Source organism: Lagenorhynchus albirostris, chromosome 12 (genome assembly GCF_949774975.1).
Source record: "Lagenorhynchus albirostris chromosome 12, mLagAlb1.1, whole genome shotgun sequence".
Lineage (NCBI taxonomy): Eukaryota > Metazoa > Chordata > Mammalia > Artiodactyla > Delphinidae > Lagenorhynchus > Lagenorhynchus albirostris.
This window is the reverse complement of record NC_083106.1, coordinates 79,750,063-79,773,420: the sequence shown is the minus strand read 5'-3', so window position 1 is coordinate 79,773,420 and position 23,358 is coordinate 79,750,063. Positions and strand designations below refer to the sequence as shown.

General features: G+C 39.9%; 1 protein-coding gene across 41 annotated transcripts in view; it reads left to right on the top strand.

Moving 5' to 3' along the window:
- Positions 1 to 23,358, top strand: part of RIMS1 (regulating synaptic membrane exocytosis 1) — a 472,981-nt gene that overhangs the window by 275,171 nt on the left and 174,452 nt on the right. For 38 of the 41 annotated variants that reach the window (XM_060168256.1, XM_060168238.1, XM_060168237.1 and 35 more), the window contains exon 1: positions 10,283 to 10,382. The exons of the other annotated variants lie outside the window; for them this stretch is intronic. In XM_060168256.1, the coding sequence (XP_060024239.1) occupies positions 10,283 to 10,382 (100 nt within the window). Of the gene's footprint in view, positions 1 to 10,282; positions 10,383 to 23,358 lie in introns of those variants that run through there. 41 annotated transcript variants of the gene reach the window in all.

Here is a 23,358-nt window from a genome sequence, read left to right as displayed (position 1 = left end):
AGTGATGTTGAGCAGCTTTTCATGTGCTTCTTGGCCATCTGTATGTCTTCTTTGGAGAAATGTCTATTTAGGTCTTCTGCCCATTTTCGGATTGGGTTGTTTGTTTCTTTAATATTGAGCTGCATGAGCTGTTTATATATTTTGGAGATTAATCCTTTGTCCGTTGATTCATTTGCAAATATTTTCTCCCATTTTGAGGGTTGTCTTTTCGTCTTGTTTATGGTTTCCTTTGCTGGGCAAAAGCTTTTAAATTTCATTAGGTCCCATTTGTTTATTTTTCTTTTTATTTCCATTACTCTAGGAGGTGGATCAAAAAATATCTTGCTGTGATTTATGTCAAAGAGTGTTCTTCCTATGTTTTCCTCTAAGAGTTTTATAATCCGGTCTTACATTTAGGTCTCTGATCCATTTTGAGTTTATTTTTGTTTATGGTGTTAGGGAGTGTTCTAATTTCATTCTTTTACATGTAGCTGTCCAGTTTTCCCAGCACCACTTATTGAAGAGACTGTCTCTTCTCCATTGTATATCCTTGCCTCCTTTGTCCTAGATTAGTTGACCATAGGTGCGTGGGTTTATCTCTGGGCTTTCTATCCTGTTCCATGGATCTATGTTTTTGTTTTTGTGCCAGTACCATATTGTCTTGATTACTGTAGCTTTGTAGTATAGTCTGAAATCAGGGAGTCTGATTCCTCCAGCTCCGTTTTTTTCCCTCAAGATTGCTTTGGCTATTCAGGGTCTTTTGTGTCTCCATACAAATTTTAAGATTTTTTTTGTTCTACTTCTGTAAAAAATGCCATTGGTAATTTGATAGGGATTGCATTCAATCTGTAGATTGCTTTGGGTAGTATAGTCATTTTCACAATATTGATTCTTCCAATCCAAGAACATGGTATATCTCTCCATCTGTTGGTATCATCTTTAATTTCTTTCATCAGTGTCATATAGTTTTCTGCATACAGGTCTTTTGTCTACCTAGGTAGGTTTATTCCTAGGTATATTATTCTTTTTGTTGCAATGGTAAATGGGAATGTTTCCATAATTTCTCTTTCAGATTTTTCATCATTGATGTATAGGAATGCAAGAGATTTCTGTGCATTAATTTTGTATCCTGCAACTTTACCAAATTCATTGATTAGCTCTAGTAGTTTTCTGGTGGCATCTTTAGGATTCTCTATGTATAGTATCATGTCATCTGGAAACAGTGACAGTTTTACTTCTTCTTTTCCAATTTGTATTCCTTTTATTTCTTTTTCTTCCCTGATTGCCGTGGCTAGGACTTCCAAAACTATGTTGAATAATAGTAGTGAAAGTGGACATCCTTGTGTTGTTCCTGATCTTAGAGGAAATGCTTTCAGTTTTTCACCATTGAGGATGATGTTTGCTGTGGGCTTGTCATATATGGCCTTAATTAGGTTGATGTGGCTTCCCTCTATGCCCACTTTCTGGAGAGTTTTTATCATAAATGGGTGTTGAATTTTGTCAGAAGCTTTTTCTACATCTATTGAGATGATTATATGGTTTTTATTCTTCAATTTGTTAATATGGTGTATCACATTGATTGATTTGCGTATATTGAAGAATCCTAGCATCCCTGAAATAAATCCCACTTGATCATGGTGTATGAGCCTTTTAGTGTGTTGTTGGATTCTGTTTGCTAGTATTTTGTTGATGATTTTTGCATGTATATTCATCAGTGATATTGATCTGTAATTTTCTTTTTTTGTAGTATCTTGGTCTGGTTTTGGTATCAGGGTGACGGTGGCCTCATAGAATGAGTTTGGGAGTGTTCCTTCCTCTGCAATTGTTTGGAAGAGTTTGAGAAGGATGGGTGTTAGGTCTTCTCTAAATGTTTGATAGAATTCACCTGTGAAGCCATCTGGTCCTGGAGTTTTGTTTGTGGGAAGATCTTTAATCACAGTTTCAATTTCATTACTTGTGATTGGTCTGTTCGTATTTTCTATTTCTTCCTGGCTAAGTCTTTGGAGGTTATACCTTTCTAAGAATTTGTCCATTTCTTCCAGGTTGTCCATTTTATTGGCATAGAGTTGCTTGTAGTAGTCTCTTAGGATGCTTCGTATTTCTGCAGTGTCTGTTGTAACTCTTCCTTTTTCATTTCTAATTTTATTGATTTGAGTCCTCTCCCTCTTTTTCTTGATGAGTCTGGCTAATGTCTTATCAATTTTGTTTATCTTCTCAAATAGCCAGCTTTTAGTTTTATTAATGTTTGCTATTGTTTTCTTTGTTTCTATTTATTTCTGCTCTGATCTTCGTGATTTCTTTTCTTCTGCTAACTTTGGGTTTTGTTTGTTCTTCTTTCTCTAGTTCCTTTAGGTGTAAGGTTAGATTGTTTATTTGAGATGTTTCTTGTTTCTTGAGGTAGGCTTATATAGCTATAATCTACCCTCTTAGAACTGCTTTTGCGGCATCCTGTAGGTTTTGGATTGTCGTGGTTTCATTGTCATTTGTCTCTAGGTATTTTTTGATTTCTTCTTTGATTTCTTCAGTGGTCACTTGGTTATTTAGTAACGTATTGTTTAGCCTCCATGTGTTTGTGTTTTTTACGTTCTTTTTCCCATGTAATTGATTTCTAATCTCATAGCGTTGTAGTCAGAAAAGATGCTTGATATGATTTCAGTTTTCTTAAATTTACTGAGGCTTGATTTGTGACCCAAGATGTGATTTATCCTGGAGAATGTTCTGTGAGCACTTGAGAAGAAAGTGTAATCTGCTGTTTTTGGATGGAATGTCCTATAAATATCAATTAAATCTATGTGGTCTATTGTGTCATTTAAAGCTTGTGTTTCCTTATTAATTTTCTGTTTGGATGATCTGTCCATTGGTGTAAGTGTGGTGTTAAAGTCCCCCACTATTATTGTATCACTGTCGATTTCCTGTTTTATAGCTGTTAGCAGTTGCCTTATGTATTGAGGTGCTCTTATGTTGGATGCATATATATTTATAATTGTTATATCTTCTTCTTGGATTGATCCCTTGATCATTATGCAGTGTCCTTCCTTGTTTCTTGTAACATTCTTTATTTTAAAATCTATTTTATCTGATATGAGTATCACTACTCCAGCTTTCTTTTGATTCCCATTTGCATGGAATATCTTTTTCTATCCCCTCACTTTCAGTCTGTATGTGTCCCTAGGTCTGAAGTGGGTTTCTTATAGACAGCATATATATTGGTCTTGTTTTTGTATCCATTCAGTGAGCCTGTGTCTTTTGGTTGGAGCATTTAATCCATTCACGTTTAAGGTAATTATTGATATGTATGTTCCTATTACCATTTTCTTAATTGTTTTTGGTTTGTTTTTGTAGGTCCTTTTCTTCTCTTGTGTTTCCCACTTAGAGAAGTTCCTTTAGCGTTTGTTGTAGAGCTGGTTTGGTGGTGTTGAATTCTCTTAGCTTTTGCTTGTCTGTAAAGCTTTTGATTTCTCCATCGAATCTGAATGAGATCCTTGCTGGGTAGAGTAATATTGGTTGTAGGTTTTTCCCTTTCATCACTTTAAGTATATCATGGCACTCCCTTCTGGCTTGTAGAGTTTCTGCTGAGAAATCAGCTGTTAATCTTATGGGGATTCCCTTGTATGTTATTTGTCGTTTTTCCCTTGCTGCTTTCAATAATTTTTCTTTGTCTTTAATTTTTGCCAATTTGATTACTGTGTGTCTCGGCATGTTTCTCCTTGGGTTTATCCTGTATGGGACTCTCTGTGCTTCTTGGACTTGGGTGGCTATTTCCTTTCCCACGTTAGGGAAGTTTTCAACTATAATCTCTTCAAATATTTTCTCGGGTCCTTTCTCTCTCTCTTCTCCTTCTGGGACCCCCTATAATGTGATGTTGTTGTGTTTAATGTTGTCCCAGTGGTCTCTTAAGCTGTCTTCCTTTCTTTTCATTCTTTTTTCTTTATTCTCTTCTGCAGCAGTGAATTCCACCGTTCTGTCTTCCAGGTCACTTATCCGTTCTTCTCCCTCAGTTATTCTGCTATTGATTCCTTCCAGTGTATTTTTCATTTCAGTTATTGTATTGTTCATCTCTGTTTGTTCTTTAATTCTTCTAGGTCTTTGTTAAACATTTCTTGCATCTTCTCGATCTTTGCCTCCATTCTTTTTCCGACTCCTGGATCATCTTCACTATCATTATTCTGAATTCTTTTTCTGGAAGATTGCGTATCTCCACTTCATTTAGTTGTTTTTCTGGGGTTTTATCTTGTTCCTTCATCTGGTACATAGCCCTCTGCCTTTTCATCTTGTCTGTCTTTCTATGAATGTGGTTTTTGTTCCCCAAGCTGCAGGGTTATAGTTCTTCTTGCTTCTGCTGTCTGCCCTCTGGTGGATGAGACTATCTTGAATTAGTTGTTTTCTTAGTGGAGAAATAACTCATGTCCATGACTGCAGGAATCTATGTATTTGGGCCATAGGTTAATAGAAAAAACTATCATTATTCACCAGATAGCATTGCTTGAATTGTAGTTCTATAAAGACAAATAAATATATCCCCTTAATGGATTTTGAACTTACCAATCAGATTTTAAACGGCCATCATATCAAAGTGAAAATGCCAAGTAGCACACCATTTGAAACTATTTCCAGTTTATAGTTACAAGGTTGCCTAAGCTAAAGGAAATTAAAAACAAATAGAGCCAATTTCCACTGCCAAAAACCTATAAATGGTGGATCTAGATAACATTTATTTAACAAGGCATCACTGAATTTGCATAAAAGAGAAACATCCAAATGCCAGAAATGAAACTAGAAACCATATACGTCAGAACATGGGGCGATGCTTCAGCAAGGCCTCTGGTTGAATGAAACCTCATGGTGCCTGGGGCTTTGCGCAGCCTGAGACTGTGAGGGGCAGTGCTGCCCTGCACAAGGCAGGTAATTGGAACTGGCATCTCTGCACGAGGCCATGACCCTCCGAGAGCTTCCCCCACAATGAAAACAAAAATAATATGAAACTTCACACAGCTCGGGTAAATGAGGAACCTTGTTTTTGTCTGAACCCTGGGTGAAAAAAAGAGTAAATCTCTTATAAGAAATTGAAATCACATTTTTCTGTTCCTAAGGTAGATTTTGTAGACTGAATTGATATTGCCTACATTGTGATTTAATCTCAAGGCAAGAAATTAACATTACATTTGGTCCTTGGTCAGTGATATCTTCAAGCTCGAAAGACTTCCATTCCTTTATAATCGATGGCTTAAGTTCCAAAGAATAGACAGGTGCTAAGAAATGGCCCTCAGGGCTTCCCTGGTGACGCAGTGGTTGAGAGTCCGCCTGCCGATGCAGGGGACGTGGGTTCGTGCCCCGGTCCGGGAAGATCCCACGTGCCACGGAGTGGCTGGGCCCGTGACCCATGGCCGCTGAGCCTGCGTGTCCGGAGCCTGTGCTCTGCAACGGGAGAGGCCACAACAGTGAGAGGCCCACATACCGCAAAAAAAAAAAAAAAGAAATGGCACCCAGAGAACCAATGTTTGGGCTTTATCAATTGGATTTCTTTTTCTTTTGCTGTGTTTCTGTGTTTTACAGAGCAGGGCAGTAATGGCTGAAGCATTTATGCCAGGCTTTAGGCTGAAGTGGTCAACTTCTGATTATCCTTTAAAATATCTCAGCACCAAGAAAAGCACTCAATATCACTTCATTTTATTTGATTAATGTATGTTATTGGAGTATAGTTGATTTACATTGTTGTGTTAATTCTTGCTGTACAGCAAAGTGATTCAGTTCTACACATATGTACATACTTTTTCACATGCTTTTCCCTTATGGTTTGTCACAGGGTATTGAATAGAGTTCCCTGTGCTCTACAGAAGGACCTTGTTGTTGATCCATCCTACGTATGATACTTTGCATCTGCTAACCCCAGACTCCCACTCCATCCCCCTCCCCCCTCCCCCTCGGCAACCACATGTCTGTGAGTCTGTTTCTGTTTCGTAGGTAAGTTCATTTATGTCATATTTTAGATTCCACATATAAGCAATATCATATGGTCTTTGTCTTTGTCCGACTTACTGCACATAGTATGATCATCTCTAGGGCCATCCATGTTGCAGCAAACGGCATTAGCACTCAGTTTCCACTTGTCCTACTTTGCTAGGTCTCCTCTAGGAAATGTGTAGCATCAGTCAGAGGGTATGAATTGAGGAAACATTCTGTGGTGGGTGAGTTGGGCTTACAAAGTAATCACCGCCCCTAACAGTGATTTACCTTTTCGTTCTCTCTTGACTCTCCCTTTCATAACCCAGTCATCTTTTCCCCTCATCTCCCTAAAGAGATCCTCCCTGAAATGTTCCCACCACACCCTGGCCCATGTCCTGCCACTAGCTGACATTTTGGCATATTTGCTATTCCGATCCCCTTTATTCTATGCCCGGATAAAGGTATGGTTCATGGTCTGGGAGGCCTAGGACCACCAGCTTAGAAGACGACATAGATCAAGGAAAGCTGTGTGACCAGTTCTCCCCGGGAGATCCCTTTCACACACACACACTGTGAGACAGAACAGCAACTTTCCTAGGGGACCTGTATTCATTTATACAGCAAATGGTTTCATTAGAACAACTTGAAAACAATGATTCTCATGTCTGTATTTCAGAATTTCAGGGTGATTTGAAGTCCAGAAGACCCTTGATAGCATCACATTCTTTGAGTGTTTTTCTGCCTTTTAAACTTTCTCAGGCTGGACAGTTTATAGACAGAGTTGCTTCTTGAATCCAACATATCCTTGTGGGAAAACTATAAATCCTGATAGGTTGCAACCTTATGACTCAGGAAGTGGCGAGTGTGAAAGAAGCTCTCAATCCTGGAAAAAAATGAGTTAGAGATATTATTTCCCCAAATCCTAACATTTTATTCATTCTCATGTCTTTAGAACTAACCTTGCCTGCCGTAATGCTACTGTTATCCCCACAAAGACCCCTAGTTGTATTTTGAATGTTGCTTTATTGACTTATTATATATACAATTAGGATTTCCCAGAAGATGTCATTTGAACTTTGTGTTTTGTTTGGTTTGTTTTATTGTAACTTAGAATCCCCCAGATTTTTTTCGGTGTGGTATGTAGATCTCAGTAAATGGGAGACCTTGATACAGTAGTATACCCATGTGGGTCAGGAAGGGAGGGTGTCTGAGCTGGGGCTTCATGACAGCAGAGTCACAGTCATCCCAGTGACAGAGCAGGACATGGGACAGTGCCTGTCACTACAGAAACTGCCCGAAAGGTCTACGTGGTCCTGAACGTCAACTCTGAATCTACAAAATGGAATCCAATACTTACCTCCCTTGCTTTTTGCTTAGGGTGTCTTAACAAATCAAAATAAACAGTATTAATAACATAGCATTTCTCCAACTAGTGTTTCTGCAAAGCAGTGAGAGGTTTAGTAAGTGTGATGCCCAAAGTAAGTGTTTGTGCTCAAATATCAGTACGTTTGGCCAGTGCTAACTTAGGCTACAAATTTCCTTCACGTAGGACTTCTCACTGCCTTTCATGGACGCAGTGCGTCCTGAATACATTTAATCAGGGTCACTTTCATCGTGCACCATCTGTTAACATTTCCATAAACTGTTGTTCTGAGGTCAAGGCATGGAGCAATGCCAGAGCCTCATGAAGGACCTCAGCCTGTAGCATCCTGTGCCTTTTAACTGGTGTAGCTTCATTGATCTCAATCACAAACCACCAAGAGCACAGTCTTATACTAATACTAGGGGAACGTTAGTTTAAAGATGTGTGATCTAAAGCAAGATTAGCTTCAATTATTATTGTTATTCAGATTCTTCCTCTGCCACTGATGAGATGTGTCACTTATATGGAAGCCTCAGTTTCCTCCTTTGTAATATGGGAAGAATAATAGCATTCAACCTTTAAGGCGAGACGTGGCTTAGCTTTCTTCTCTTTACTTTAGTGCTTAGTATACTCAATGTTCAGAATTTTTGCTGGATGAAAGAAATTATGAATGCATGCATGCAAGGATCAATGCACCTTGCAAAGAATAACAAGATAAAGTCCAGCATAGACTCTCCTTTTAAGACCTACAGGGAAATGAAAAACAATGAAGAGGTCCGTGTGGATTGGGTTTAGTCAATGGAAATATCTCAGAGCGTGAACTTGTGTTTATGGCATAAACTTTCATGGAGAATGTACACTGCTACTGGTAAAGATTAAGAACCTTGATTTTACTAAGAGGATATGGGGTTTACACATGCATAGACTGGCAGACAATATATTTATCCTCTTCTGCCCAAAGTTTGTCCTGCTGTTGATTCTTAAGTGCCGATGCATTAAAACAATACAGTGTGGCTCACAAAACAGGTAAAAGCAGTAGAGAGAGTGGCAAGGTGTTATTTCCACCGGGACGGTCTTCCGTCTGTAGCCCCATAGAGAAATAGATGCTTTACTTACATCCCATCAGGAGTTTGCAATGTAGTTTATAACTTCATTGTTTAAAATTACTCAGTATATTTGTCTACATGGAAGCAGACCTCGCTTTTTCTATAAGATATAATTGTGAGCAGTCGAGGACATTACATAGACAAGTCTGTTGGGAAATAAGGTATACATTTACTGTGCAGTATTTCAGTGCTACTTTCCTTAATACGCTAGTATTATATAGAACTTAGAAATTCAATACATATCGATTATTACTTCAGAGTGTGCTAGTAAGAGATTTGGATTTTAAATCAGATTTTTTTTTTGAATTAATACTAGGACTGTGGAGGAAAAAAAACACCTGATTTCCGGAGTACTATATGGGATTAATATTTCAACATTAACAATATTGGCATTTGATTGTAATAATTTTTACTTCTATTTTCTACCTCTTGTATTAGTACTGAAGTTTAATTTGAATATGAAAGCTTGGTGAAGTGGAAGTACTGGGCTGATGATGTGGGAGTTTAGTTTCCAGGACAGACCAGTCTTGGTATTTACTTCATATCTGTTTCCATAAATGGTTGATTCTCTTGTAATGCTCTCCATCCTGGTCACCTCTCAGATTTGTTTTACAACCCGTGAACATGCTTTAGGAAATGTGAAATACCTGCATATACATTACTTTTACAATTTACAGCATTATCTCTATTAAAATCCAAAAAAGTAATGATTACCTGCACATTCGTATGCCTAAATTAAAGTTATGTGTACCTCTTGTTTTCGTTATGGTAGAGGAAAATATAATCCCTTAATTCCTTTTTTTCCCATAAAGTAGGAGTTTGCATCTTATCTAAAAGAAGGTATAGCTCTTCATAGTCTGGAAATGTTGTACCCTGTCACATATAGTAGGAAAAAAATCCCAGAGCCATGTGTGTGTGTGTGTGTGTGTGTGTGTGTGTGTGTGTGTGTGTGTATATATGTATACAAATATATATATATATATATATATGTATTTGCCTCTGCTAGGAAAATACAGCAATAGGAAGAGGGAATCTACCTTTAAAAGTTTATGTAGGGAGGGAGGGAGACGCAAGAGGGAAGAGATATGGGAACATATGTATAACTGATTCACTTTGTTATAAAGCAGAAACTAACACACCATTGTAAAGCAATTATACCCCAATAAAGATGTTAAAAAAAAAGTTTATGTAATAGGAAAATATTATATAAAGAATATATAATATGCACAAAAATAGCCTAACCTCAAATATTTCTTCAGGAAGAAGCGAAACATTTTTTTCTTCACAAATCAGAGCTGTAATAATAAGGAATGCTCTTACTTAATTGATTTTAACAGTACTGCACAAAAGCAGAAGAGTTAGGCTTTAAGAAGTCATCCTATGGGCCAATGGCCATTTGGTTGTCATAAAAGTCCTTTATTTAGCCCTCTCCACAAATAAGCGCACAGCAGGAGAAAGGACACTAGTTAGAGTGACTGGGGGATAAGTAAGCAGAAGGAATGGCTGGGAGCAGTGTCATCTGGCAGAGAGCTTATTTCCTGAATCCCGTGGATCTGGTTAAAAGCCAACAGAGATGCCAATATGCTTCTGCTCAGTAAGTGCTACCAGGCTCCAGGCCACTAGGCCCGGAGGCTTGCGCGCGGTGTCCTATCCAGGCGGTGCCTGCGTAGCTGCTCTGTGCCCGCGATGACCTGAGCCGGTCGTGCAGAGTGACTTTCTCCTGCTCCACCAGCATCCCTTCGTTTCCATCTTTTGCTGCTGACCTCCGGGCGGTTCAACGGCCTCAGCCGAAGGCAGGAGGAGCCACCGTGTGCGCTTCCTCGTTGATCCTGAACTTGTTTCAAAGCCAGGCTGACGGTCCCCAGGCTGGGTTTCTCTGCGAGTTGCTGTCATGTGTGCCCCCGGCATACCCGTGTCTTCAGAAGGGTGGGAAGACGTGAAGGCTGCAGACCCCGAAGAGGGGACCATGGAGGCCCCCAGAGCAGGTGCCGGTAAGCTGGACCAGAGTCTGGGGCGTGGGAATCCCACGTCATTGTTTCTTCTGGTTGGACGCAAGTCTGTGTTTAACGCTCCCTTTCTCTCTGTCTTTCCTGAGTAAATATTCCCAGCGTGTGTCAGGTAGGATGTGATTTTGTTCCGTTTTCTCAACAGAGCCAAGTTTCCAGCTACCAACTTGATCGTCAGTCTTTCTCTCTGAAAAGACATGATGAGATTTACAAGATAGCCCTAAATATTTTAAGATGACTAATCAAATTTGTGATTTGTTTTCTTGCATAATAGCTAAGTCCAGAAACATGTAAATATTAAATGTCACTGTTCTCTGAAAATAAGGGAAAACAATAACTAGTTGTTTAATTGTGTGCATGACTTTTGTTTGTAGTCAACGTTTTCCGTGCTTTGCGATCGCCTGTTCAAACAAAGAATGAGAAAGACATAAGTTGGAGTCATTATTAGCAGGAAATCAGTCCCCAAATAGGAAGTTTGTGTCACTTTTTCCAAGCAAGGGATCCTGAGTGCTTGTGAAAGAGCTGAAGGCTTTCCACGAGCATAGGCCTTGATGCTGACCACAGTGCCGTAGGTCGATATGTGAAGCAAGCTTACCATTGTGGTTGATGTTAGGTCTCGTACGTTCTCCCCTAAGAGAAATTGGTCTGCTGGTCTTTGGAGTGGCAGTGGTGTCACAGCTGAGTGGCAGGCCAGGAAACATGCAGCCCCAGAGAGGGATACGGGTGGTGCAAAAGGGACAGAGTGGTAGAAATGTTTTCTATGAGTAAATATTGTTAACATAAATTTCTGAATTGACGGATGAAGATGGGATTATTTTTCCTACTTACGCGTGGACAGTGGCCTCCGTGAAGGGCACTCAGTACTCATTTTTGGAGTATGTGGTACCCAGATATGAGTGAAAGGTCCTTTAAAACAAGGTCAACCTTAGCCCCTCCTAATTTTGAGGTCCTGTTTTGAATCTGTAATTAGGAAAGCTGCGTGTACCATTTCAGAGACCTTACTTGGTTTATCAAACATCTTTGGTTAGAAATAAAATTAGTTACCATGTAGGGGACTCAAGATGGTTACAGCAAATTAACATAAATGTATAATAGATATACATGTATATCATGTATATATTATGTATATATATACATATATATATACACGTATAGATATTAGATGACTAGCATTCAAATGATTTTATCATTTGAAACAAGCCCATTCTAGGTGCTAAATGAGGAAAAAAAGAAATAGGAGAAGAGAAATACAAAAAAGAAATATCTCAAAAGTCAGGCACGACGATAGCCTCATGTGGTGTAAGTAAGTGCTTTAATTCCGATGCCTATATAAGCGTTGCCTTATTCCGTTGCCTTGTAAGCCTATATAAGATCCACAGACTCTTGAATCAAGCTCTGCAGTGACAGGCTCAGCGGGTGGACTTGGGTACATTGGTTGTTGAAGGTTTTGATTCTCCTTCCACTGGTTCTCCTTGGTTTTCGTCCGTCTCTAGACCCTGCTGTTTGTGCGTCTTTATGACAGAGGCACAGTGCAAGATACCAATCCAAGCCCCGTAAGTTTCGCCCCGTAAACCTGTGTGGAGAATCGTCACCGGCCCCACACGTGGCACGTGGAGGTGGATGAATGTCGGCCCCCCGGCCTCACCAGTTTCCACAGCAAATCACTGGCACTTTCACGAAAGGTGGTACCGCTTTGAGGCGACCTACGGATATAATCACAGCAGCTCCCACCTACCAGGTGTCGTGGAAAGCTGGGCCTCCCAGTCACACGAAGCCAAGTTCAAATCCCAGCTCTGCTGGTGGTAAACCGCGTGACCTTGGGCAAGTGAACTGGCTTCTCTGAGCCTCATCTGTAATATGGAGTAAATAATATTGACTTTGCCGTATGCCTGTGAAAAATAAATGAACACAATTAACATGCCTATTTATCACAAGATTTGACAGAGGTTCATTCACCTGATGTTTATTTCCCTTTCTCTTTCCAACCAGCAGCCATGTGGCCAATTTTTTTATTCAAGCAAGTTTATGAAAGCATACTTGGAAGTTTGGGGTCAAGAAAAAAAAAAAAACAAAGATTCTAAGTAGACGTCCCAAAGCTGTATTTTTTAAGAGGAGAAAACAATGTTCGCATTAGTCCATTTGTTTCAGGCTGATATCTTGCACTTGCTTTGGTGACCATGAGTGAGCCATAGTTCAGTATTAATGTTTTCCTTATCTGGTAATTATTTCTGACCAGTATCTATAATTTAAGTAAACACAGTGCATTTAGTTTAAATAAACAACACCTGGGTCTTAATTCTCTATTTTCATTTGATCATTTCATCTTCTAAAACAAGCTAGAAGCAGTCTGCCCCGACTTTTCAATGATACTCCCTAGTGGATTAGACTAGAGAAGTTCGTTGTTTCTGGAAACTGAATGATATACCACAATAAACATGACATTGGAGCAGAGACATCATTTCAAAGCAGCTGTTCTGTGGTAGGTGGTCCAGGGAGATCAAGGAATGTTGGGGAACTGGTGAGAAGATGGTGATCCCGTCTCAGCGAGAAAAGTCTAGTGGACCGTGAGTTGTGTTTGCACAGTCGTCAGAGACGTGCATCTTTAAAAATACTGGAGCTGTGAGCCCACCCCATCCCCTTGACTCCCGGCTACACCAGTTTGGGTTGTCCTTTTGCCCCCTGGAGACGATCCCCCGTGCGCGCCTGGCTGGCTGGCTGGCACAGCTAGACAAAGCGCTGTGTCCTACTTCCGGCAGGTGCTCACACACTCCTGGCTTAAGCTTCCTTCGGCCAGTTGTCTTTGGGCTGAGTAAGGTCTCAGGTAAGGAGACTGAAGAGGGAACGATGGGTTTCACCGGGCTTAGCAGGACCACGGCCAGGGTTTGAGATTGGCACCAAATCATCTTAGGTGAGTGCTCTGGGGTCCGCTGCTGGCCTTTGTCATCTTAGCCCCTGGGTGCCTCCATGAAATGTCACTGGGGAGATAAGAGGAGGGCCTCTTCAAGCCTCCGCCTGAGTTTTCTCTCCAGTGCTGGCTTTAAGGGACCACTGCGTTTCAAGTCTCTGCCTGCAGGAAGGTAGCATCGTCTGTGCATTGTTTCAGGAAACGGTTAATCACGGACCTACTGGAGTTTTGGTGTTTGCTAGAGTGGGGACCTCTTTAGCATAGCACAGAGCACTATAGATCAGTAATGCGGTAATCATTGAGAATCTGCACACTGCAGAGATCTGTTTTGATGACAGCAGCACTTATGGCCTTGATTAGTGTCACCATTGTATAATGTTGGACACTACAGGCTTTTTTTTTTTTTTTTAGAATGCAAGGACCGCAGGGGCTGTTATTTAACATTTCTTTTGCACTTCCGTGGATTACTTATTGCGTTGTGAATTTGCTGCGTTGCTAGCTAGAATTTAGTGATCTGATGCCAGCAGCCTCTGTTTAACTCCTCTGATGCTGCTGTTATGTTTGCTGGGTTTCTACAGCTTCTACTCCTTCATACACTGCACTCAAGAACAGGTAAACTAAGCTCTAATATTAATCTTATGCATAAATGTAAAATTAACAGAATATTTGTTTAATTATCCAAAAGAGTAAGATATTAAAATGCTTCATTTAGATTCTATCAGTAGAGAATAAGGAACGTTTTGCTTTGAACGTGGAAATTACACAGATATATTATCATTTTGAAATGCAGTGGTAATTCTCTACTTGCATTGTATGAAGTTATTTTCATGTTTTAAATGAATATCTGAAGTGTACATTTCGTTGTCTACAATTTAGTATTTAACTCTCGACTTGATATCTGTACAATAGACAATTAATTTAGAAAGTATGTATTTTCCTTTCTGATTGACCCAAGGCAGTTGTTTTCCCTGTTTACCGAATTTTACTGAAATCAGAAAGCTTCATAGTTTAATCTTCTTAAAAACAGAAAGTTGTAAGTTTGTCTGTAGATTGTTATTTCGAAGTGTTTAGACAAAGGTTGCTGAGGCCAGGTTTCCCGTGACCAGCAGCCCTGATTTTAGAGCACATCGTGGAAATAACTATGTTTTTACGTGACGTTAAGCTGTGGACTAAAGGAAAACCTGCTCGAATAAGGGGACCAGAGAGCCTAGACAGAAAGAAGGAAAGGGCAAAGCAGTGCTTTGGGTGTGGCCGGTTCGGGTGTGTGGCCTTGGACGACAGAGCAAGCCCTCCTGGTCTCTGTTTCCATCTGCCAGTTTGATAAAGACTCTGCTGGTCTTCTCAGTAGGGATGGAATCACATTTTTCAGGTGCTCAAGATCGTCTGATGGTGATGTCTGTGCAGAAAGAGAGCCTGCTGTTAAGGTTTTAAAGGGGTGCAGTCTTCTTAATAAAGGGGGACCATAGAGCTCTTTTGGCCTTTCCTTCCCTTCACAGCGTTTTAGCAGCTGAGGCTTTTCTGAAAGGGAGCTTATGGCCTTTTTGAATTAAACTGGTAAATCTCTGGGCTCCGTTGAAAATCTTTTGCCAAGTAGGCGTTGAGGAGTTTGCAGTGTCCTGAGGGCACCTGCTGGCAGACTGCCGCCCAGGGAGGGGAGGGGTGGGAGGCGCCGCGGTCCCGCGGCAGCAATGCGGTGCTGATGCAGAGGTGCAGGTTCTGGACGCCTGCCAGGGATGCGGGTCGTCCTCCCTCCCAGGCAGAGTGTGTGCTCTTAGGGCAGCTTCCGCCTGCTCTTCTCAGCAGAGGACTTTCAAGAGGTCCCCTTCTGCGGAGGGCAAGCTTAGGATCCACAGCCCAGAGGCAACTGGAAGAGCAGCTTCCAGCCATCTCCCCCTCGAGAAAGTGTGAAGCAGTTGTTTCTGCCTGTCCAGGGCTAGTTCCCGTCCGTGAGTCTAGACACAGTAAATGTTGCTTTGGGGAGAACAGAAGGATTCGATTGCAAATTGAGCTGCGTGCTTGCAGGGTGGCCGATCGTCCCTCGCTGATGAAGGTGGTGAATCCTGTGTTCGTGGTCATCATGAGTGGGTCTGGGTGACGGGCAGCCACCCTTAGGGGAAGCCTGAGGCCCGGATGGTTCCACTCCCACACTGTGTGTGAGCGATGAAGGGTGAACAGCGTGGTGGACTTCTGTGTCCAGCTCTGAGGAGCCTGTCTTTGTGACTTACAGTCTCTACACATGCACACAGGAGGGCAGTGACTTTATGAGTAACGTGATTCTCCGTCAGGCAGAAGATGGTCCGCTCAGGTCTCTCCCAACTTTCTGACTTTACGTGGTGCAGTTAGCCATTATGCGTGGTGGCAGAGCTCTTCAGGAAAAGGAAATGTTCTCATTTTCAAGCGCTGTCTGGGAATGTTCCTGAGGAGAGCTCTGTCAGAGGAGTGAAGGAAGGATTTGGGAAACAAAGACGAAAATCTCAGTGAACAGCAAGCATATATTCTTCCCTATACTTCTCCAGATAATACACAGACACTGTTAATAAATAAAATAAATACTTTCTGTTCTTCTCCATTTTCTAAGGCCAGGGAGATTGGGAAGAAGCACGTCAAATTACAACATAGAGGAATCAATGAAAGAACTAGCAGTTATCTTGTAATAATATCAATAATTAGGAGACTTAATAATCTTGCCTGTAAATTGCAGGCTAATGAAATGGGTTTAGTTTTTAGACAGCCTGCTTCAAGTAGGCCATCTTTAGTCATTAAGAAGGGAATGGTCGTAATCATGTAATGAGTTGGTCAATTTGTTGCAGAAATGCAACCAAGAACTTTGAATGCCTAGGTAATTTAAATGAGTTGTTTCAGAGGAGGTTTTATATGAGTTGTATATGTTTTAAAGACCTGGAAGATAAATTCTGACAAACCCTAAACATTGAACACATTTTAAAGCTGACTTCAGAGAAAGGGGGCATATTGATAGTAACAGATGGTGGATTCTAGCAAACATGTTCTCAATAGGATAAGATCTGTTATAGATTTTAGACTTACTGATAGCTTTTGGAGGGTTTTTTTTTTCGTAACAAGAAGCTGTTAGCCTTGCAATGTTTTTTTCTTTCTCTCTCTTTTTTTTTTTTCTCTAGAGAATGCTTAGCCCTTGAAGCTTACTCTTAACTTCTAAGCAGGTCCAAATTGGAACAATTTTTTATCCACTTTGAAGCTTTACTTTTATTTAAAGAGTATGTTTTCTCATAACTTATTTCGATTATATAAAGTTTATTGCTTCTTCTGTACTTTCCCTTTTAGCAAATGTCTTTGAAGTCAAGGCACTTGTCAGTGAAGAGTAGCACATCGGTATATAGTATTTCTCTTGCCTAGTGATATTCAAGGCTTTTAAAAATATGCTTCATTAGAGTCTTGGTAGCTCACGAAATTGCTTTCTGTTATGAATTCCTTTGCCCTCTGTATGTAACCACCAAGTTCATTTTCCCTGAGTACGGTTTCTGGTTTTCCTGAGTGTCTAGCTTAAATAGGGGTCTTAATTCAAGCCTCCCGCTGAGGCTGGGGCCCTGCAGGAGGGGATCATTCCGGGAGCTAGAGAGAAGGCACCTGGGCAGTATAGCAGGTCCCAGGCTGAGTCACTCCTTCATCCAGACTCGTGAATCCTTTGCTCTTAATTTGGGTACGGATCATGGACCCTTAAGAGAAGTAGAGGATGCAACGTGCTCTCCCCAGAAAAACACTTAGGCACACAAAACTTTACACACGATCTTGAGGATCGTATTGCTCTCCTGGGTCTAATCAGAGACCGTGTACAAGGGCTCACATAACCCAGATTATAAAGCTTTCCTTAAAGATCACAAAAGCAAAGTACTTGACCTTCGGTGGCAGAAACAGTCCTGCCTACCTGAAGGTAACCCATTTCTGTTCCACAGTTTGTGGATAAACCCGAGGTCCTCCAGCCACTGTGCGGGAATGGGGGAGAGGGGCAGGGCCCCTTTGCTAGCTGGGGTGAGCAAAGACCCTGGCCCGCTGGAGGTGGGCCCCAGGGCCCAGGCCTGGGAAGACCTGCTTCAGACTGCTGTTGCTTAAAAAAACTTAATTACCATTTGATATTTTCGTGAGCTCTGTTATTGCAGGTCATAGTAGAAAAAGAAAATCCTTTCCAAGCTTAACTCTCTACGAGATAAATAAATGATTAGATATATTGATATAAGTAAATGGATTAGGAATGACTGAAAATTCAAATATAACAAAGCATGCCAGCATTATTTCACTGCACCTGGAGGGCCGGCCAGGGCTTGTTTCTGTTCCAGACGGCTTGACAGAGACTAGTTTTTTCCTGACAAGTTAAGTCTCTTTGACCAGTATACTGTGATGCTCTGATTTCAGAGGCTAGTCTTATTCTAGCTCAGACGCATAGTTATAGAAATCTCTGTGTAAGGTTTGCTTCAGTCTATGAGATTTTACTGTAATCGGCTATTCAGTGAAGGCATGAAAGTGATACAACAATTGAGCACAAATTAAAAGTCTCCAAAATATTGTTTTAATCTGAAGGCCCTTAGAGGACTGGTGAGAAACCCAGGTTTTGTCCTGAGGAGAAGAATCCCTCTTTGGAGTTTTTGCTTGAAGTCGTGCCTATTGAGTTTGCTGTACAGAATCTCTGAACACACTGTGTTTAGTCTCCACCAGCCCTGGCTGCTTTTACAAAGGTCGATGGCGGTGGTACGTTGTTTGTGTCTGTGACTTAAAAGCACATCTAGATATTTGATCTCAAGTGTGATGCAATGATAATTACACTGAACAGAGACAGTAGCAGGCCCAAAGATGTGTGTGTGTGTGTGTGTGTGTGTGTTTGGGGGTGTGTGTGTAATTTTTTGTCATTAAAACTGTTTGTACATCACTTTGGAAAACAAAAACAGAACTGTCGAAATTCTTAGTAAAAAGTAAAATTGTAAAGGCTAGCAAGATGTTGTCTTTCAATGTTTCGGCCCCTTCCCACAGTAGAAAATACAAACTAGCCAAGCAAGAGTAATAGAGAGTTTCTCCTTGGAAAAATAAATATTTAGCCATTAAAATACAGTTGCAACAATTACCTTAATCCAAGTTCTCTAAAACTACATTTCAAATATGAATAATAAGCCATTTTTACCTAAAACTAAATGCTACTTACCCTCTTGCCAGGTAGAAAGAAAATGAGGTTGAGTTTGGGAGATGCTACTAATTGACTCATTTTAAAATGGAGATGAGCCTTTAATTTGATTTAAAGTATGTATTAAATAAGCCTCTGTGTATTTGGGGAAAGTTTAAGGTAAACTCTGATTTTTTTCTTAACATTGGAATGATTATACTCACTCTAGTATCTTGGTATTTCGGGTAGATTCTATTCATTTCTCCAGCCCCTTCTTGCTGTGATCAGGAAGGCATTTTAGCTACAATATAGGTTTCTTTATATGGAAATAGGTGCAGTATCATGACCTTATGCTCTTCAGATCATTGAAGTTATTTGATCAATCTTGAATGTGCTCATATTTATTGGGAGAAATTAAAGATTTTTTTATGGATTTATAAAATTTGCATTAGAAAACACATGTGAAAAATTACTGCTTTTAGCATTATTGAAATAACATTCAATTTAACCATTCCATGAAAGAGATAAAGGTAATTTCAATTTTCAGATTCAATGTCACTGAAAATTTTACATACCAGTGCTAACAGTACTCAGTTTCAATGTTTTCACCAAATATCTGTTAACTTCATAATTTAATTCTGTTACATACTCAGTCCCCTAGAAAAGATAGTTTTGTTGGCTTTGCTTTGTTCTTACTTGAGAGACATCTATTTTGGTAAGAATCTTTAGAAGACAATTTAGCCACTCTGTATATAGGACATTATACAAAGAGCAATTAACCCTATATTTTCCTTTTTTTGTACTGCATTCACAAAATGTCAAAATATAACATTCAAAGAGAGAAAATAAATAATATTTATAGGGCATGAATCCTTACTTTAATACCCGATAAGTCTAAAACAGTTTTTGATAAACAGTTACTACATGTTTCTGTTTTTCCTAGTATTGATGAGTAATGACTTAATTTTGGAACTGTGGGAACTCAACCTCAAATCCCTGGATGGCTGAGTTTTCAAATATGCTGCATATTTGCCAGCCACCTTGTTATTGATGCTATGCATTTATATTTTCTTAATTAAAATATTTCTCATCAGAATTGCAGCTTACTGTCTTTTCTGTTGCTGTTTTAAAGCAGGAAGGCAGAAAAGTGTTTCATCTTGTTTTTATAAAAGTTTATATGCCATAAAGTCATTTGTTGTTGCCTAATGGATATTGTTTTTTTGTTTGTTTGTTTTTAACATCTTTATTGGAGTATAATTGCTTTACAATGGCGTGTTAGTTTCTGCTTTAACAAAGTGAATCAGTTATACATATACATATATCCCCATATCTCTTCCCTCTTGCGTCTTCCTCCCTCCCACCCTCCCTATCTCACCCCTCTAGGGGGTCACAAAGCACCGAGCTGATCTCCCTGTGCTATGCGGTTGCTTCCCACTAGCTATCTATTTTACATGTGGTAGTGTATATATGTCCGTGCCACTCTCTCACTTTGTCCCAGCTTACCCTTCCCCCTCCCTGTATCCTCAAGTCCATTCTCTAGTAGGTCTGTGTCTTAATTCCCATCTTGCCCCTAGATTCTTCATGACCACTTTTTTTTTTGTTTTTAAGATTCCATATATATGTGTTAGCATATGGTATTTGTTTTTCTCTTTCTGACTTACTTCACTCTGTATGACAGACTCTAGGTCCATCCGCCTCACTACAAATAATTCAATTTCGTTTCTTTTTATGGCTGAGTAATATTCCATTGTATATATGTGCCACATCTTCTTTATCCATTCATCTGTTGATGGACACTTAGGTTGCTTCCATGACCTGGCTATTGTACATAGAGCTGCAATGAACATTGTGGTACATGACTCTTTTTGAATTATGGTTTTCTCAAGGTATATGCCCAGTAGTGGGATTGCTGGGTCGTATGGTAGTTCTATTTTTAGTTTTTTAAGGAACCTCCGTACTGTTCTCCATAGTGGTTGTATCAATTTACATTCCCACCAACAGTGCAAGAGGGTTCCCTTTTCTCCACACCCACTCCAGCATTTATGTTTGTAGATTTTTTGATGATGGCCATTCTGACTGGTGTGAGGTGATACCTCATTGTAGTTTTGATTTGCATTTCTCTAATGATTAATGATGTTGAACGTTCTTTCATGTGTTTGTTGGCAATCTGTATATCTTCTTTGGAGAAGTGTCTATTTAGGTCTTCTGCCCATTTTTGGATTGGGTTGTTTGTTTTTTTTGATATTGAGCTGCATGAGCTGCTTGTAAATTTTGAAGATTAATCCTTTGTCAGTTGCTTCATTTGCAAATATTTTCTCCCATTCAGAAGGTTGTCTTTTGGTCTTGTTTATGGTTTCCTTTGCTGTGCAAATGCTTTTAAGTTTCATTCGGTCCCATTTGTTTATTTTTGTTTTTATTTCCATTTCTCTAGGAGGTGGGTCAAAAAGGATCTTGCTGTGATTTATGTCATAGAGTGTTTTGCCTATGTTTTCCTCTAAGAGTTTGATAGTGCCTGGCCTTACATTTAGGTCTTTAATCCATTTTGAGTTTATTTTTGTGTATGGTGTTAGGGAGTGTTCTAATTTCATTCTTTTACATGTAGCTGTCCAGTTTTGGATATTGTTTTAACATCAGTTTATTATGTTGCCTGGTAAGACCGTTGTGTTCTCAGAGCTACTCACAGTATCAAAATGTCGAGGGCATGTAGAGCCTTAACCAGTTTGTTTAGTTTGTTTTTGTACTTTTAAATTTCTCTGTCCCTTTCCCTGTGAGTTCTTATTGATGCCAATATGCTTGTCTGTAGCAACCCTTACTTGCTCTTTTACAATGTGCATCTTTGGTGGTCCTGTGGGATCGAATGCCAGAGACACTGTCTTATGATTGTGACTAAAATTATGAGTGAAGGCCTACTGGGTTTTTGAATGAATTAAGTCTGGGAGCTCAGATTTGTGATACTGGTTTTTGCCAGAAGCGAAGCCTTTTTCACTTGCTTTCCATTCTTTGGCAAGATTCCCAAGTAAGGTACAATGATTTGCTATTTACTGAATGCTGTGGTTTAAGCTCAAGACAAGCTAACGTCTGTACATTTTAGTTATTTTAGTTTTTTTATTTTTTTATTTTTTTATTTTATATTTTTTATTTTATTTTTTATATATTTATTTTTTTTATATTTTTTTATTTTATATTTATTTTAGCATTTTAGTTATTTCTCATGGCAGGAAAGATATTTTGAGATTGATGGATGGAAAAATCTATACTTTAATGAAAGCAGGGTTTACAATAAATCTGTTAAATAATGTTTTGTGCCTATTCATTCAGTTTTATTTTAATTCCCACTTTAAAGTCTACCTTTGTCCCAAAAGTGACTTAACGTTTCTACCAAATGTAAAAATACAGCCATATGGAATCAGTGAAAAAAACGTGTAGAAAAGACCCGTGACAGAGAATGAAGATAGACATTTCAGCTGTAGGTTTAACCATGAACATCCTAATACATGTGCTTTGAGAATAATGTCATTAGTTAAAAATGTATAGCATCCATAACACGAAAGTTAACCAGTTGTAGGAGTGCTCACTGATTCGTCCTTAAACGGACACCAGAAAGACGCTGCTTGCGTGTGGTTTCATGGAGAAGACGCTCAGTAGTAGCAGCGCTGTCTGCGTGATGATCTGTATAGTACATAACATGTTGAGGGACAACATGGTAAAAGAACAGTGGGGCAGGGCTGGGATATAGCGCAGCCCGGGCACATGGCTGCTGGTCCGGGTTAACGCACAGCTAGATTTTAGAACAGCTCAGTGGATTCACTGCATCTCCCTCACCAAGACCTCTGTGCACATTATTGTTGAGCTAAACGTTTCAGAAATATCCAGGGACAGGGTGTTCCAGGATATGTCCTCCCTGATCTGGGCTTGGGTACGTCAGTGCAGCTGGGTGACTGTGGAGTTCTTTGTTTAAACAGCCAGCGTCCTGGGCGTCCTGAGTGGAACCCGGTCCTTCTCAAGACGGCACCTGACCTGTGAGCAGTCAAGAAACCACCTTGAGTACTTTGAAGGCCGGTGAGGCATCCTGATGTTTTAAAGGAACATGCTTTGGTGTGAAGGTTTAATCTAAGAGGAATACATTTTGAAATTACTATATTGGAAATGTAATTCTGGACTCATCCATCCCAACCTTAAATATTCGGGGCCTCTGGGTGAGAATCCCTTTCCCGTGTCAGTGGTTTCAGCTCCTCTGAAGTGAGATGTCTCACTAATTAGCTGTGCGTATCCTGTGCTCACGTGTTTGCGAGGATGCCTCTTCCCTCCGTGTGCTTTGTGCTTTGTTACCTGCATCGCTTGCTCCCGTCACCTGGAGTGGGGGCCCAGCTGAAAGGTGGTGACATTGGACAGTTTGACCGCTTTGGTGCTGCGCCAGAGATCTAGCCCAGTGACCTTGCAGTGTTTTGCTTCCTGTTTTCCCGTGGCTATAATTTTGAAGGTGTACTTACCAGTTTTCTCTAGAGTAACATGGAGGCATAAAATGTTCTCCTAATTGCTATGCCGAGTGATTTCCCACCACCAGTCAAGGAACTTCCAACTTAAAAAAAAAGTCCTGTAGTAGATCTATAAATTATTTGCTTGCATAGCCAAAACAAAGACAAACAAACAACAAAAGAAAAGAAAAGAAGAAAGGAGAAAAAACCCCAATATTTATGGTAACTTACTTGGCGGGAGGAAGCTCTGGTTTCAAAACATCTCTTTCTGTTACCAAAATGTTTGCTAGGGTGAATTTATTTTCTACTATTTTATAGCTTCACAATATATTTTTTACTTTTATTATTTTTTAAAATTTTTATTGGAGTATAGTTGGTTTACAGTGTTGTGTTAGTTTCTGCTGTACAGCAAAGTGAATCAGTTATACGTACACATATATATCCCCTCTTTTTTAG